This window comes from Chanos chanos, chromosome 3 (genome assembly GCF_902362185.1).
Source record: "Chanos chanos chromosome 3, fChaCha1.1, whole genome shotgun sequence".
Classification (NCBI taxonomy): Eukaryota; Metazoa; Chordata; class Actinopteri; order Gonorynchiformes; family Chanidae; genus Chanos; species Chanos chanos.
Window position 1 is genome coordinate 39,219,965 of NC_044497.1, and position 18,407 is coordinate 39,238,371.

Consider the following 18,407-nt stretch of genomic DNA (forward strand, 5'->3'; position numbering starts at 1 on the left):
TGGCCTATTATAAATCTGTATTATAAATCATGTAATAAATACATTTTATATAAACCTGTGTATAATAATAATTATAATTAACCAGTTTTGATGACTGTCTTGCACAGACAATCATGTATATTCATTTATATTCATATAATCATATAAATAACATAGGACATCTGTATCATGGATGGTTTTAAAGGTCTATGTGGTACTATGAAGGAGTCTTAGAGGCCTGTAAGATCCACTATGGCCTTAATGAAGATAGTGTCATCTCTCAGGTAGGAGCTCTTGCCTGCGAGTTTGCTGAGTGGACAGAAGAGAGGGCAGCCACTGGCAATATTCATCTCACTAACTGGTCTCTGGAACGATGTGGATGTGACGTCAGGCCTAAAGGCGTCAATAATGTGCTCCCTGTTATTCTGATCCAATAGCATAAGGGTAACCTGAAAGAAGAGAGGACCACCAGAGAGTGAGAGGAGAATTCGGAAAATAGATCTACAGGCATTTTCATTTACTACATGTTTACCTTCTGGCTGAAAGGCCACTTGAGCAGTGCATCAAACCTGCCTCTCATCACCACAAAGAAGAGAGAGAGATGCGTGCCTCGACCTGTTCCGTCTCCATTCATATATAGCCTCAGGCACATCTTATAGCCATATTTACTGGAGTAGAATGCTGCAGAAACACATAAATACAATCAGGAAGGTTTAACTGACCAACATGAGCATGGTCCTATACTGACTAATAGTTCTAAGAACAGGGACAGTCCCTGAAAAATGGGAACAGTCTGTGGTGACTGGGTTAAAAGGGGATTTTCATGTATGAGGTGGAGGGATTCCAAAACAACAAAATGAAACTAAACAAAACTGAAACTTAAACTGAAACCGAAACCGAAACCAAAACCAAAACCTCAAAAGACATTCTTCCGTCATCAAACATTGTTGCTTTGATCTCAAGTAGTCGGTTAAGTCTCACTGTATGATACTCAAGAGGCACCCTGAACATGGACTTTGTAGCAACATTGTGCAGTAATCTCAACCTTATGCAAATACACAACTGTCAAAATCTGAAAAAAGATTAATGTTAATTCCACTGCCGACCTGGTGAAAACATGGCTGGCGCCCGACCGGCTAATGCATCCTGTCTGCGCCGAGAGAAATCGGTTATTTTCCAGATGAATACCCCATCATACGTGCAGAACTGTAATTCCCTCAGGGCTTGTTCAGATTCACTTAACTGAAGGTCCCGCATGGTAAGAGTCCGTTCTAGCTGACGAACCTGCAGAAACCAGCACACGTACAGAGGAACCCTGTAAGTCTACAGTGTCTGGTGTATGCTTATCAATAAAGTTAACTATTCTTGGCAAACATGAGACAACACTTAGAGGAAACTGAGCATTTGACTTCTGTGCCTGTGACAAGCCAAGCACTGACATGACTTGTATTACATTACCTGAGTCCGAGCGGTAAACCATTAGTTTTTGCTGAAATGTTCTAGACAGTGACAATAAACCTACTTATCATTAAAGGACTTGTGACTTGTTAAGTCTATATAACGCACAGCACTACTGAAAATCTTTTTTTAACAACTGAAAATAATTTTGTTTAGACCTGCTAGCTCCCGCAAATGAAAACAGTAAGCAGCATCAGCACTACATACCCTACACATGTGAGCAAGGACTGTGAATAGGTGTAGGTGTGGTGTGGTATTGTAAAGCTTTGGAACGACCATAAGGATGACCAGTTACCTTATTCGAAAGGTTCTCAATCTTCTCTTGGTCCAGGCGATGCTGTCGGTTAAGAGCTTCCAGCGTGAGAGCGCTACGCTCCACCTCCCTGTTAAGCACACACACAATGTTCTCCAGAGCTGTGATTTTCTCTTGCAGCCCAGGCCCCTGAGCTCGGGCTCCAGTGTGGGTCACTGATGTAGCTGCATCCTCAGGCCCACGATACAGACCTAGGACGGAATCCTCCTGCCATTCGCCGGGCCCATCCACGCGCATTCGCAGCAAAGAGAGCATGGAGGCTAACATGAGACGCAGGTGCTCCGTCACATTGCTCTGCTCATGCTCTACCTGCTTGCCATTGTCTATCTATAATGGGATGAAAACGACAGTAGACTTTCAAATAATGCAAGGAGCTTTAGCCATCAGAAGGTCTGAAAACTTAAAAACTTATTAACATTGGTCTTGATCAGGGCAGATATCTGTGAATTTTCAAATGCTGTCCCACTGAAAATAAACCGATTCGGCTGATTTTTAAGAGGAGAGTGTAAAAAACTTCTGTAAAGCCACGAATGACTGACACAGTCATAGGAATGAAAAGACTGTATGTCATACAGAGCACTTTTCTGCATGGGTTCAAAAGCCAATGTTTCACATTTCTTAACCTATTTACGTGAGCTCTCTACTCTCTGCGGAAAACAAAACAGTTTGAAGCTAAAGTTAAAATGGCTGATTTTTCATCTAGATCAGAAATGAGTTCTCCTCAAGATTTTGATTTTCTTATTCAAGACTGGAGTTAAACATTGCAAGAAGATGAAACAGCAGAGAGTCAAACAAACAATGTGGAACTACTGGAACTCCTAATTTAAGTAAGCATACATTTCTACCACCAGATGGCTCTAGCAAAGACAGAGCCATCTTCATCCAATGCTGAAGGTAGAGAGGTATTCGGTCTTGCTAAAAGTGAGACAGTTAGGGGCTACACTTTGCCAGTAAGTAATTGTGAGCTTACATCTGCTCACATTTTACATCTATAAACTATACAAAGAGTTTAAGTTACACTTAGATCAAAGTTAAAAACACAAAAGCAGGAAATTCTGCACTTTGTGAGTCAATTATGTATTTTAAACATGTGAGTAAGTGTGACTTTTTTGTGTACGGAAATGTTTGGTGGGGACTTTTCTGGTTGTGTAACCGAGAGCAATTACATTAACTTGACTCAATTTCACAGTCATGTGGGAGGGCTGAGACCACGTGGAAACACTGACTTGAAACAGTGTATAGAATTAAAAACAGCCAAAAGAAAAGCTTCAGTCAATACAGAGAGTACATTCACAGGGCCCTAAGGTCCAGAGTCACAAGAAATGTTAACAATGCTGCTTTGTCGAAAAGAATTTGGGAAGCAGTGTTAAAATGACCTATGAGTGAAAAAGAGATCACCTTAATTACTCCTCATTCCTATGGCTGCCCTACAAGGTCACAGATCACAAAGTTTTGGCTAAAACTCAACACTATGTTGGGCCATTTGGTCTTGATGACTGCCTACATACATCTTAGAAGACTGGTTAGTGTACTATGAAATGTATTTAGTCAATACCACCATAATCTATCTGCAGTTCTAGGAGCGATCTACATCTGTACCATTGGGAGTATAGAGGGATGACACCGAGACATTGGTCTGGACTAATTCTTGTAAGGCTAGGCTGCTGATTAACATCTGTAATCTGATTGGTGTGACAGGATGCATGCCACATCACCAGCATTTCCTGAATGATTCACCGTAGTGAGTAAGTCCACATTGATTTTATGTATGAATACGTACCACTGCCCTGCAGCCAATCTCACTGAACTGACATGCAGATTTGGACTTAGCACAGGACTTGATGTGCTCATTAAACTGCAGAGAAACAAGAGACATGAAAGTCAGTAGGCACAGTGTACTCTGTGAATAAATGTCTAGGAATGTAAACAAGAAAAATAGCTCTCAGGATATACTGATGGGTCCCATTTATGACAAGACTCAAACTGAAAGTGCAACCATTGTTGAGCTACACACAAAATGAAAGTTTAACAGTTTGTACAAAGTTTCACAGAAGAGTAATACAGAAACTATCTGTGGGGATAAAGGTCAAGAATAGCTAACCTTTTCTCGTGCTATCTTCTTCTTCCCACAATCCTTGCACTGCATGGGATATTTCTGGCAGATTTCATCATGAGCCTGTAAGCAGTGGGAGAGTAGGAGAGTTACTGAAAAGATCCAGCATGATGAATCAATGTGAAATTCTGAAAAACTCAGTGAGCATAATTTTTGTGAAGATCAGTCATTCCTTTAAAAGGCACCCCCCTGTACCTCCACCCCTGCCCACACCCCCACAGAGGATGTACATGTTGACTCATCCATGTTTCTCAGCACTTACAGTTTTTATGAATTGTTGAAATTTATTGGAAATTATACTCTCCTGATCATTTTAGTCAGTAGCCCAATTATAAATATCTTTTAAAGATGACATATGCGATTGCACTTCACCTCACGGACAACACTACAACAAAATACTGTAAAACATGATTCTCGGAATAAACTTGCCTTAATGTCTTTGAAGTGAAAGGTAGCCTTGCAGTATTTGCAGTTGAGGGTTCTGGCCTCACACTCTCTCTCATTATGACGGTCTTTGTCACGCTGCAGGATTAGGAGCTGACAAGCTTCGCATTTCACGCGTTCAAACTCACACTGACCTTCATGTTGACCCTGAAAATGGAACATTACTATGTTTAAATAAGCCATTCTAAGGGGTGGCAAAGATAAGATTTATTTCACTAGAACATTTTAGGAAAAAGACTACATTAAGTTATTGCTAATTTAACCTCATTTAGAGTTTTTTTTGTTTTTTTTAAAGGGGTGGGGGTCCCCTTTTTTCTCCCAATTTGGTGTGTCTGATTTCCTATTCTGCAGAAGCCATTTTAATTCAAACTAAGAAAAAATTACAGTTTTATTTTTAATCCACATCCACAGGCTCAATTTAATCCATAGGATTACTTTTTAAGAACATTCTACGAAAAAATATCCAAGTCCCCTTTAAGAATGGTACAATTGGTAGTGGACATCTACAACAAAACTGAGTACACATTTTAACTGTCTGTTATATGACACAGCACATTACGGTGCAGGCATTGTTGTTTGGACTTGATATACTTTTTGCATTATACGTATGCAACATATAATCGAGGTGTTAAAAAGTCAAAATCTCTTAAGTATTTCAGTTTTGAAACATACTTATTTGATAGTGTGCTTTGTGCTGTTGAATCCAAAATCATTTATGCTGTTACAACATTTGCAGTCATGCTTCAACATACATTCAAGACCTGATATTCAAAGCAAAGCTAACAGACAATATGCAGAACCTGTTTTAGAAACCTATGATATACTGCAGTCACCTTGTATTTCAAACCTAAGAGAGGTCAACATTTGTTAGTACAGTAAAAATGTGAACATGGTAAAATTCTATTATAGTTATACTCAAGACAAACTGCAAAACCACCATACAGACCCAGATCTGAGATCTGTACATGTACCATGCTCTATTTTACAGTTCTTCCGTCCTGTTTTCTCAAATGTAACCTTTACAAAGAACAGCTGTTCATTTTCTAATAAGAGGATGAGATAGATGGTGTCTGTGAAGAGATGTGAAATGACTGGGCCAAATGGGGAGTGCTGCTGCCCTGTGAGCAATTCTGACTCCATAACAACACAAAATCAGTCAATGGCTGTGAAACATAACAAAGGTTAAACATCTTGAGGGGGCATTAGAACAGCAGGAGTTTTTAGTGTCTTTAATCAGTTTAGGCATTAACTAGATCAGACAGGAGAGGATGACTCAGATGTAATTCAGATGATGTTACACTTCAGATGTGGTTCAGGTGATGTGTTCAAAACTATTTTTCACACCACAGGATGAAAATAAGAAATAACTCATACTCAAGACAATAAAATTTCCCATGTTTATGGTCAAGTGTTGTGGTCAGCAAACAAAGACCTCCACTCTCCAGCAGTTTCCAGTCATCATGACATTTTCAACCTCAAAGATGAGTCAGTTTTCATCTTGGTATAACCTATTAAAAATCTAATGCTCAGTATTGCTTGTACCAAAGCCTTTCTTATTGCAATTCATTGTTTCTGGTGTTTCAGGTAGTGAATAACCACAGTTAACTTACCACAGAACTGTTCACTTATCTTTTAAACTGCAAACCCTATATGGCAAAGGCATTTTGACTTGCATGTTCACGTTCGTGTCTGAACATGTTCTACTGAACCACAAAACTCAAAGTTCCTCTTCAGCTAGTAACAATTTAAACAAATTGTCACTGAAATGAACACTAAACACGTGTGCGCGCACAGACACACACACACACACACACTGTTCAGCTTTATCAATCAGTATGGGGGTTTTGCCTGTAATACTACTCTGGTTACGCGTTGTGTTGGGTACTTTCCTAAGGCACAGTTAAACAAAACAGAGGCCAAGGGACTTTCCACTGCATTTCACATTCTCATGCTCCTCCCACATCACTTCCTACCACAACCAGATAATAAAAGCTTTGAGTTCAAAATAGCCTATGGAATTACAGCTGTGTAAAGGTTGTGCCAATGAGATTTTTGTCATGTTGTTATGTTTTGAAATATGAACTACTTTGGCAACAGAGGAGTAATAGTCTGAAGATATTTCAAAGCCACTACAAAGCCCTTTTCAAGCCTTCAAAAAAAGCTAAATTTAACCTGTGGCGAGACAGTGGTGTGAGTAAATGAAATATTTTCAAAACACACCTCATACAGCTGGAACAGGTCAATGGATCCACAGATCATACAACAGTAATTTATTAAGCTGAAAAGAGTAAGAAAGCCACACCTCATATTCTTTCAAAGTCCCTGCCCATGAACAGCTTTCATTTGGACATCTTGCAGGTAGGCTATCAATCTCCCTGCGTGCTGCATTGTCAGGAAAAGCCTGAAGAGGAAAAAAACAGTGTTAATTTACTACCACAAAGATCCTGGAAATGGAACTGTAACCCCCACTGTTCCAGGTGAGCAATGCGATACCAAGAGAGGGGAAGTTTACCTATCAGAAAAGAGTGTGAATATTTTTGTAAGTACAATTTGATTTTATAGTCAAAGTGGAACTGGAAGGACTTATCGATGAGTCATAAACCTCTAATGGAGGTAATATACAATTTCTAAGAAAGGCGAGTCAGCCCATTGAGGGGAATAAATGAGAATTAGCTTACTTCATTAATGCTGAGCATGGACGTGGCTTCGTCATATATGCCCTCCTCCTGACATGCTTCACAGGGTTTAGGTCCTGAGCTGCTGACAGAGACAAAGGTTATTTTACTGTACAACAAGAAGCTGCCACTTTATGCCTCTGATTATTGATCAGATGATCAGCAGGGTCATGTCACATATAAAAGCTATGCCTGGGTAAAGGTGCTCTCTTGCAACAGCTTACTTAAGACACAATGTCCGTAGCTCTGGCCATATAACAACACAGCACTAGTTCTAACTAGCTTACTTATGCAAGTGCAACAAACCAGTGATGCAAAGCTGTTCAAAAAAAGATATCAGTTAGACACTTCAGAAAAGAAGGCGACCATAAACAGGCACGACTCACGTGCAGAAAAAAAAAAGAAGAAAAAACAGAAGTCTGCTGAAGTGCAGACTTCGGAGGAAATGAATATAGCCTATGTGACCAAAAAAAAAAACCCTTTCCTGGAACTGAGAGACAGCTTCAGGAGAAAATGAGAATAAGGGAATGTACGAGGAAACAGACTCACCAACAAGTTATTTGTACATTCTTGTCAGTTTCTTTCTCCTTATGATAAGACATTTCTTGGCATTGCACGCAGGGGTCTACCCATGGTACTTTAGCATATACTAAAGTTTAAAACAGTATTAGAGAACAACCTATGATATTACATCAGGGGGCAATGTAGTGCTCAAACTTCCATTATGATGTCATGCTGTAAAATTTGACACACTTCTTGAAAGTAGCTCTGCTGGACACCAAACAGGTGTATCTGATTTAACTTAAACTTCCATTGACAGTCACTATCTGACTGACAGATCTCCTGAGGGACTTTTAGAGAGCTTAAATGACTCACCTGAATGGCTTTATCTATGCACATTACAGATGAGGAGAAATGTAAATAAGCAAGCAAGCAAATACATAAATAAATATTAATTAAAAAGCACATAGTTGTGGCGCAATGCTAAATTTGGAAATTAAAGTTAGAATTTTTCATCTATTAAATATTCATTTGTTAAGGCACCCATTAATTTCTATATTTCACTCATTTATTAATTTGGCTCTCTGAGCCCTCCCTATGTTAAATTAAAAAACAAACAAAAACAAACAAACAAAAATCATGACAGATCTCTAAGCCAGTTGAGTTCTCAGCTAGCTCAGTAATTCCGCCCCTGAACATAATGTTAAACAACTCTATGCATAAGGGATTTCTCCAGGATCCGCACTATTACGGCCAGCTCCATACAGGGGTATGATCAGGGGTATGGCACCTCCTTTCATCTCTTTCCTCTCTGTTTCAAAGACTGTGCTACTTTGTTTCTACTCTCTTTTTTTAAGTTTACACCATTCAGAGAGATAGATAGAGAGAGAGAGAAAGAGAGAGAGACAAAAGCTAAATCACTTTTTATCTCTTGCATACATCAGAACATCTTTATATTTGATCTTTATCCAGTGCTAAGAGATGATTAGGCCTGCAAGAGTAATAAAGATGGATGCCTGGTTATTCATTAAATTTACTTCTTCATAATGAATTGTTGCTTAATGAAGTATGATTTAGATTGTGAGAGTAGGAGAGTACTATTGTAAATATGTTCTTATAATCCTGTTATTACATAGTAACTTGAATTTTTAAGTGCTCAATAATATCCTCGTAGGAATGTACGCATTTATACACTTCATCATGCCGCTCCCTACATCTACGCCTTGGCTGCAGTGACCATATTACTTTTAGCATTTACAACATTTCTGAATTCCTCTAAATTCTGTGTAATAATTAATAATTAACTCGTCTTCTTGCTGTATCACACCACCCTCAATATATGGGCTAGGTCTGCTCCTTTTTCTGAGTTGACGATTACTTTCACTTCTTGCTGACTTCCAGAAAAAAACAGCTGACGAATTGGAATTCTAAGTTATATTTACTGCATGACATAACCCTGTGACCTATGCAGTCTTAAATTTTGTGAAGCCTACCCATTCTCAGTATGCCACTTTTTTCGTCAGTTTCTCTTGTCACATGTTCCATCGACCAAGCCTAGCCTATTCTTCTACATGCTGTACTCGACAGTAATCTTTAGGACAATGTGCGGGACTTACTTTCAATAGTTACTGTAGTTTCGTTGGGTTGACACGCCTGTCCATAAGACATTTCTTCAGGTGTTCGTTGGTAATGTTTATACTGATTACAGAAAAAAAAATCTAGCGATTCAGATGAGACTTAAATGAGCGCCCTCTTTTGGATGCAGTGCATATGACACTGACTTCAAACGCAAAGGAAATAATCATACATTTAATATCTGAATGTATCTAAATTAGAAATGCAAGGTAATTTCTTAGCCCTATTATACACAAATACTACAATTAACATATATACATCTCATCCCAATAAAAGGGTGAATTGTATAGTATTTGCTGAAAAAAAAACCCATCTGTCAGCTTAATTACCGATGATTGTCCAATCGGAAGAGCTTGCTGCAGCGGAAAATTAAGCAGCAAAACAATCCAGGACCTTAAGCATGTGTCCAGAGCTCAGCGTGGACAGGCAAATCCTCAGACAAAGCCTGTGGGTAGGAGCTGTGATGGAATACCTAGCCACAAAGAGGCATCACTGGGTTGCAAAGGTAGGAAAGCAATCCAAGCAAAGGGAAAAGGGATTTTCCATCTAGCTTTGGATCATCCAAAGTGAGAGGGAAGGAAGACGGTTTGGCAGGGCATAAGGTTGGGGTTCCCTTGGTACCTGGTGATCTGTTTGAAGCAGTACACACAGAAACGATGTCCACATTGCGCCTGGAAGGGCTTCCTCAAAATCTCCTTGCATTGCTGGCACTGGTATTTACATTCCATGGACACTGCCAGAACCTTTCTGGGTATCCCAGGTAAATTGGAGTCCAAGGAGGAGGGCAGCGATGGTCGTGCCATGACCTTCCATTAAGCTGTGTCACTGATCTGTGAAAAACACAGAACAACAAGTTACAAAAATCATATAGACTGAGAACTTCTGAGTACTTCAGTGTGCTTCTGCAAGTGGTTGGGGTTATGTCAGTTAAGTTCCAAAGGTCAACTAGAGGTCGTGAGCTACCTCAATGCTTCCCAGCAGCAAAGTTAATCAAACATATTAAAGAAGATGACTAACATGACTATCATGAATCATACATTAAGTGCGTGTCTCTACATCATGTTTTCGTTGTTCAGTCATTTTAGACAGCAGTTTTCAATGTCAGATGTGCATATTTAATGCGTTATTTTGACACTGATAGTCACGTCACAATTAGTTGAAGCTTAGTTTTTAAATGATACGTAAGACAACAAGATACCCTAACTCCATTATCGCTTTCATTGTTAAGGCATTTTAATCAGTGATTTTCAATGACACATGTTCGTGTTAATGCGTTAGCTATACATGTAACCTATTGACATAGCTACATCATGATTAGTTCAGACAGAGCTTGGTTTAAACTCAATGTCCCAAGTCATCTCAAATGCTTGTTTGCAATACACAAAAGATTGAAAACACAAGGAAAAAGCACTGCAAAGATAGTTTTACAACTTTAAGTTTAAGAAAGAAAGTTACAAATTGTAAGTTGAATGTAACGTTAAAGTGTTATAGTGTTATGATTGTTGTTGGGAGGAAGATGGTTGTTGGGACATATGGATAATGAGGTTGTTGGAAATAGGAAAAGAAATTGCATTGTCATTGTGTCATGCAATTGCATTTTGTTATGTTTTAAGTGTTGAGGGATATCTTGTTCTAAGTACTCAAGGATTGCTGGAGACATTATACATCTGTGTTATATTGCATTTTCTCAGTCATTTTAAACAGTAGTTTTCAATGACACACATGTGTATGCAATGTTTTATTTTGACGCTGATAGTCATGTCACAATTAGTTGAAAAAACGCTTTGTTTTTAAAAGATGCGTAAGATAAGAAGGTACCATAATTCCACTATCACTTTCATTGTCAAGGCATCTTAATCGGCAAGCACACGGCGCGATACTATATAACTCGCTACGCGACGTACATTCAGAAGGAGAATGTATTCATTTATAAAGTCCATGCACATTAATTAAATAAGACTCTCAGTTGTAGACAGATGCCAAGAATCGTAGCCAAAGAAACTTTAATTTCTCAAGGTGCTTGGGTATTCCACCATGTTTCGCTGTCCACTTCTTGATGTTTGTCTGCTCCACATGGGAGTATGGTATCCCTCAGATCATGGCAGATTTCCAGTACTATGGTTTTTTGAAATTTTTCTTATGGACAGGGGCTTTGCTCCCCACACCTGTAAACTTTATGACATAATCGCTTACACATAAGGCAAACCTAACAAATTCGGTGCAGATAAAGGTTACAGTTTTGGAGTTATAGCCTTGGGCACTACATGAAATTACGATTTATATGCTTATCGCTTTGAAAAGTACCTTCAAAAATGAGGGTTTTTTGTAAATTTCTCGGTGAGGGGGCCTTCGGACTCCCCCAAAAGTTTCCATGCACAAGTTCATGTCATTCCTGACATGCCTGGCAAATTTGGTGGGAGAAAAAAGGAGGGGAAAAAAAAGGAAGGAAAAAAAAACAGAATGAAAACAAGATGCTTCCCGCATTGCATGCTGGGAAGCATAATTAATCATAATTTTTCACTGAGATGGTCTCTCTCTTCAGACAAAAGTTGTATCTTGTATTTAAGATTCATGGTTTCACTCATCACCATGCCATTTTTTTCCAGCTGTGGCTGGGAATTTGAAAGAACTGAAAGGACCACATTTCTTTGGGTATGTGTGTTGGTTCACAAAATGTTTTAGCAGTTGATATACTGATTTTACTAATTTTACTAATTGAAATGTAAATATTTTTCTTTTATTTGCTCAAAAACGGAAAAAAAAAAAAAAAATAGGTTTATGACAATTTTGATATGAGGCAAGATTCAGTGCAAGTTCATATCCTCAATGAATTGATATACATGCAGCAGTCACTGTCATTCAGGTCACTACACAGTTGAGGGCTTCCATGCAAGAGGGAGATTTAAAAGATAACTTATGAGACACTCCATTTGTAAGGGTTCTGGTTGGGACTACTTTGGCCACCTAGTTGGTCGCCAGAGGGCGACAAAGATTTTTTGCTTAGTATTTAGTCCTTTGTCTTCATTTACACTCTTCATATGTGTTAATTAGTAATGGTTTATTTACATCTGTGTTTTCTTTTATATATGTTCCTCTTTATATGTTCTGCCCTGAGTTCTGTTATTTGCCTGGTTTTGGAGTCAGCTTTAGTGTACTGTAAATCCCTAGTAAGATATTGGTCTTTTTTGTTTTCATGTTTGCTTGAGTGTGTTTTTACCTCTCTATCTTTGCCAACATTTTTAGTAAAGCTTTTCTTTAGATTATTTCAGTCTTGGGTTTTGTGTCATATCTGCAATAGGGTCCACCCTACCTCTGCCACCCTACCTGAACCAACTCCCCACCTTTCAAGTGGGACTCACTCCCTGTCCCTCCCCCCAAAAACAAGACTAGGCCAAATCATGGACCCAGGATCACAGAGCCCAACTGAGCTTCACCATTTCCACTTGGCTTTGGCCATTCGGGAAACAGCTTTAAGCAGAAAACAGCTTGGCAAGACTCTGAACATCTGGCAGAGCCTGACCATGCCTTGCCCAACCACCTGGTACACTAATCTTTCCTGGTTCTGTGATGTGTGTGGCACTCTCTATGCCACACCTGCCAGCACTTCAAGGGACTGTCAGGGATCTCTAACACAATGTTCCCTTGTTTTCGAGCTGCAGCAGTCTCCTAGACCTTCCAAGTTGACTTGAGTTCCTCCTGCATTTCTATTTTGTCCTAAGTGGTTTCCGGGTTCACTTGGAGAGTTTCCTGGTTCTCCCAAGTTGTGAACAGTGCCTCACAAATCTCTTGTTCCTCTTCAGCCTGCCAGAACTCCTCTCGAAACTGCAGTTCCTCCCAAGTCTCCTCAAGCTCCTCCTGAGCCACCAGTTCTTCCCGAGTCTAACAGGGTTCCTCTCAAAACACCCTAAGCTCCTCCCAAATCTGTCCAAAGTCTCCAAGGCAAGTCTCTGGCTGCTCCAGTGGTCCCCAAGGCATCTCCAGCTGCCCCACGTGGCGTCCAAGGCTTTACCCACGACATCCAAGCCCTGTCCTGCTTGATCCCAACCATCCAGTGAGTACTCCAAAGTGCATTCTCAAGAGTACTCTTCAGACAGAACACCTGTCTTTTTCAGATAAAAAGATAATATAGCTAAATATCTGAATGAGAAGACGGTGTGGCCAGCTAAAATGGAGAGCAGCCAACCCCAGACACTGGCAACAGACACTGGTTAAATCGTGCAGGTGCCTAATGCTATGTAGGCAAAAGCTACATTACAACTATATAATCAAACTGACTGATGGAAACAGCAAAAACCACCCTCAGCAAAACAGCTCAGATGCTATTGATGGACAAAGTTGTGAGCCAGTAGTCAGACCATCATGGCAGTTAGGCCTTCATTAAGATTACAAATGAATGTCCAGACCCAGGCTACGTTGGCAAAATCCATTACAGGATAAGACAGTAGTTGTTGGTGGTGCATTCCCAAATGCTTAAACTGGGTAATAACTTTTGCTGGAAATGAATGTGAAACTAGAATAATACAATGGTGCTGGCTAAAGAACATATGCATAAAAGATCTGTTGGTCTGAGATGTCACCACAGCAGTTGGAACCATAGAAGAATAGACCAGAACCACAGATGATGCTATAGGTAACCTGATCTTACAGAGGAAAGGAAACACACTAGAAAGCTAATGGCTAATGCAAGTGTTCTCTACGGAGTTTTGTAGCATGACCACTATTTCTTGAGAGGTATATTACTTTCAAGAATATCATATAAAAACTCCTACTCACGTCAAAGACTTGCCAAAAATTGGCCTGACTGGACAAGTGATGATTCTGAGCAAGTTTACCACCTCAGTTTGCATTCCTGTTTCGTCCTCTGTGCTCTATGGGTGAGGTGTCTTTCAGGGGAAAAGGCCAGTACGTTTTTAGGGTCACACAGGTTCTGTGATCAATCATTAGCTAAAATGTTATGCACGTTTTGATGTATTTGGTCACATGTTTGTTTTCTGGGTGCAGTATGTACTGCCAGGAAAACTAGTTTTGAGGTATTCTCTTACTAGAGCAATAACAACTCTAACTTGCCAGCATTCCAAAACTTTGCCACACCAGCGAGACTTTAAGGGATTACAGGTCATTTAAACTTCCATTTATTTCCAGTGTAAACTGGGTGTTGTTGACTTATTCTTTCTCTGAAGTGGGAAGGAGAACTTTCTTTAAAACAAATTCTGAAATTTTCTAAGGACTGTATGTACCATACAATTATGTTGTGTATATAATTCTTTTGGGATTTTTGTGTTAATGGGCTAAGCTGCTCTCCAAAATAACAATTTTGGTTACTGTTAAACATAAATTTTTATCATTATTATTTGAAGTGCTACATATATCGATTCATTGCTTAGCTGGAACATATATGTAAAGCATATGATATATAACATTGGACTCTGCAGCTTTGTGGGTGGTACTGAGTCTTATTTTCAACAGGCAAATACTACTGGGATTGTACTTAACAATGCATGCAGTGAAATCTGCTTCAGTGGCTTTCCTATGACACATCCCCTACAAAACAAAAGCAAAAGTATCGTAATGGTGCAATGAATACGGTTTCTCCGTTCCCTTCTCTCGTTCAACAAATTTCCCATATAGTTAACACCAAGTTAGGCCGTTAAGTCAAGTGTTGAAAAACAGACACGTGGACTCTCTGGTAGAAATTAAACATGAACGTATACAAAGTTGGTCCATTTGAAGAGCAAGCAAAATATCATCATCAAATTTAGTTCTCTTTCGTGGTGACTGACCAAAGGTTCCACTGTGAACAGGCACAAAATCGAATTCCCCTTAAATAATGCGTTTTAAGGGCGGAATCTGAATCTTACTGACTGACTGCATTGTTAAAACGTCATGTAGCAGCCTTGTTATTTTTTCAATTTCTTTGAAGCTATTGATAAAATGTCTGGTTGACACGTTTGGGGTAGCTAGAAAGCTAGCTAGTTTGCCACAAAGCCATCTAGCTAGGGCAAATATGTCAAATCTATATTGAAAGTATATTTAAACTTCCACTCTCAGAACTTCCTGTTTCATAGGGGGCGCTTGCGACAGAGCTGAGAATGAATGGGGGCCTATGGAACTCTACCCCAAAACTGTAACTTTCATGGGGTAAAAAATTGTTTTGACAATTTTCATGTTTTCGATAGGGGTCAAGACAATAGATATAGTCCCATTTTTAGATTTTTTATGGTTTTCAGTTGTAGTAAAATACCTTTCTGTAAGCATTTCTGACGTCACGCACCACAAGCCACTTTACGGCATTATGGCTTTACGGCATTTAAGGCCATATAACTAGTTAGAACACTATGGCTGTGTCTGAAATGGCTTACTACATACTACTCGCATACTGATCTTGACGTAAAAGTAGTAAGTAGTATGCAGTACATGAAAAATAAAAATTTTGCACTGCACGACAGTTACCCGGATGATGTACTACTCTGGCGAAAATTTGCAGTATACAACCGGAGCTCACTTCGTTGGGTACTGCATCCCATGAAGCAACGCAGTGATTTCCAACTGTCAAAAAAATTTTAAAAACATGGCGCACAGTGACAGAAGCGGCTTCAACTTCAACTGTAGCTGCAGTTTCTAATATAAATGTATCAGTTGCATATTTTGGTGTAATAAGTCTTCATACGCTTTCTTATAGAGCTACTATTGATAGATATTTGTTGTAGTCGTGTGCTGTTCGATTTTAACGAACAGATAGCCCAACCGATAGCAAACATGTAGTAGGCTACACTACACGAAAGTTCTCATAATTGCATACCATACTGTATACTAGCGTGTGGAGTAGTGTGCAGTACGCAGTGTATACTAGGCTAGTATGCAGTACGCTAGTATGCCATTTCTGACACAGCCTATTACATTTGCAATCAGTCGTAAATCCTTAACTGACCAATCAGCATACATTAGCTGAATGCTAGCGTTTACGGGCAAAAACGCCTTCCCCGAAAGAAAAACGAAAGGACATTAGTATTTTTTCATTTCAGTTCTGATATATAATGGATAGGCCTACTATATTTGCAAAAACTAGCTTTTTTGTCTGGAAGCAGGTGTAAATAATTATTTTAGCCGTTTAGCTCCATTCACTCCCATTCATTGAGTACTCTCTCGGGAGCGCCCTCTAGGTGAATTGCAGCCAATTTCGGTACAACGGCATTAATAGGAAGTGGACAGGCTCTATGTAGATGGGCTCTGGTTAAGGGTTTATCTTGGGTCTTTGGATTTGAGGCTAATTCACTTGTCACATGACCGCTGCAAATTCTCAGTGTATGAACTACTGATTCGTTCATGAATCATAACTACGGGTTTGCGACTCGTTCACTTGTCACATGACCGCTGCATATTCTCAGTGTAAGAACATACTGATTCATTCATGAATCATAACTAGCTACAGGTCACTGAGTCTTTCATTCATTATTCACGTGGTCAGAGCAGTAACAACAGTGTAATTATTCCTGTTGAGGAGAACTAGCTAACGTGACCTGGTCAACCAGAACATTTCTGTAGCTAGCTAGCTGTGTGTGATGTAGCTATTGAATGGATGTCCATTAGAACGAGTTCATACACTACAGGTTTTCAGTGACAAGGTAGGCTAAAGTGAACAGCTATCATAGAATGAATATATATATATATACACACACACACACACACACACACACATATATATACACATACACACACACACACACACACACATATATTTATGTATATGTCTATGTGTATATATATATATATATGTGTGTGTGTGTGTGTGTGTGTGTGTGTGTGTGTGTGTATATATATATATACACACACACACACATATACATACATATACGGGCAACTGAAGTAATCAGTCATTTCAACTGAATAACTCAATAGGCTATGGTCCAAAAGGTTGCTTTAGAGCTGAACAAAAGTGAATGTGTATTATACTTTACGAAGGGAAGCAAACCATGTTGCTCTTGGTGTTTGAGAACAGTACTCTTTCTGTCATAACTCAAATGAAAGCTACAGTGCCATACTAAGTGCAACGAACGAATGAGTTGAAAAAAGATTCGTTCATTTTACTGAACGAGATTCAAAGATCTGAGTCAATAAAAAGATCCGAACTTCCCATCACTACAACTGCGTGAGTTTCAACGGAACAAATGTAATCGAGGGACTGGATTGTATGCGTTTCGCGTTTCGAATGTGATATAATCGAACGCTGTCCCAGATTTGGGATTGTTGTCACCTGACTGTTGTAGATTCTACCTCAGTCTGTAAGAGAATACACATTGGCTAACAGATTACAGACAACTGAACAATTTCACTCAAGTATCCAAATTTTTAATAAATCAACAATATTACATATTATTAACTTAAATTCAGGTAGTGAAATTTATGATGCTGTTTCTCTGTTCAGCAAGTCATTTGGCTTTTACTGGGTTAAAATAATGACAATTGTCAACACTACAGCACAGTTCTGAAGGCAGAACAAATACTCATACACTCATGGCAACAGTTGCGTTCTGTGTAAACTTTACCCCTACCAAAACGTACAACTTTACAGAGTTTCTCAAGTACAAGCCGAGTTTCAATCAATTCTGGATGTTGTCCTTTATCTGTAATGTACAACAGGCAATACGTAACAATTTAATGGTAAATTCTCAGATCAGATCAATTCCCAGACCACCGTGTGTTCAAAACTGACCTTTGTTATGTCAACGATCACAAACAGAGTTCGGTAAATGAAAGTCGGTTGTTTATGGCTTCAAAATACTGACCAGGTATTCACCTTTCCGTGATCACGCTGGCAATGCACCAATAGGAAAGAGAACAACGTATGGCAGCCCTTCGCTAGGCCGTTTGTAACCGCCACAGTATTTCATTTACGCCAGATTTCGCTGCTGAACCACACTAAACCTACTTAGCCTGCTTCTCATGTAGCAATATACTTATATATAAATATGAATTTACCCATACATATCCTTGCTTCCGTCACTTTCGAGCATAAATCCCTTTCTTTATGGTACTTCATACAGGACACGTTAAACAGAGTCCTTACGATGACTTTACCATTGAGAGTCATACCAAAGACAGAAGTTACGCAACAATATTCGGCGCAACCATTATACCTTGCGATCATAATTTTGGTAGCGAATATGTTTAATAACAGGGGGAAATAGGCCTGAAACGCAAAGCAATGACGGAACTCCACTTACCTTGTACAGAATCCACTGATATAAACGAGAAAGTAGCTTTACTTTCCTTTGAGGACGTAGGCGTAAAC

The 18,407-nt window shown here is 39.3% G+C and overlaps 1 protein-coding gene across 1 annotated transcript; it reads right to left on the reverse strand.

The window, feature by feature from the left end:
• Positions 1–168: 168 nt before the first annotated feature.
• traf2b (Tnf receptor-associated factor 2b) lies at positions 169–18,382 on the reverse strand. Its single transcript, XM_030768720.1, has 11 exons — positions 18,340–18,382; positions 9,740–9,948; positions 6,986–7,064; positions 6,610–6,708; positions 4,293–4,454; positions 3,852–3,926; positions 3,531–3,605; positions 1,733–2,077; positions 1,086–1,263; positions 512–660; positions 169–428 (listed from the first exon to the last, which is right to left on the reverse strand). The coding sequence occupies exons 2-11, from the start codon at positions 9,919–9,921 to the stop codon at positions 210–212; spliced, it is 1,563 nt and encodes a 520-aa protein (XP_030624580.1). The 5' UTR covers positions 9,922–9,948; positions 18,340–18,382; the 3' UTR covers positions 169–209.
• Between the last annotated feature and the right edge of the window lie 25 nt (positions 18,383–18,407).

What these genes read in the sequence shown, in the direction of transcription:
- traf2b (XM_030768720.1), bottom strand. Translation starts at nt 9,921, where the DNA reads ATGGCACGACCATCGCTGCCCTCCTCCTTGGACTCCAATTTACCTGGG. An exon ending in AGAAGATAGCACGAGAAAAG is followed by an intron (nt 3,606 to 3,851) that starts GTTAGCTATTCT and finishes GTTTCTCTGCAG; the next exon opens with TTTAATGAGCACATCAAGTC. An exon ending in TTGAGAACCTTTCGAATAAG is followed by an intron (nt 1,264 to 1,732) that starts GTAACTGGTCAT and finishes TGGTTTCTGCAG; the next exon opens with GTTCGTCAGCTAGAACGGAC.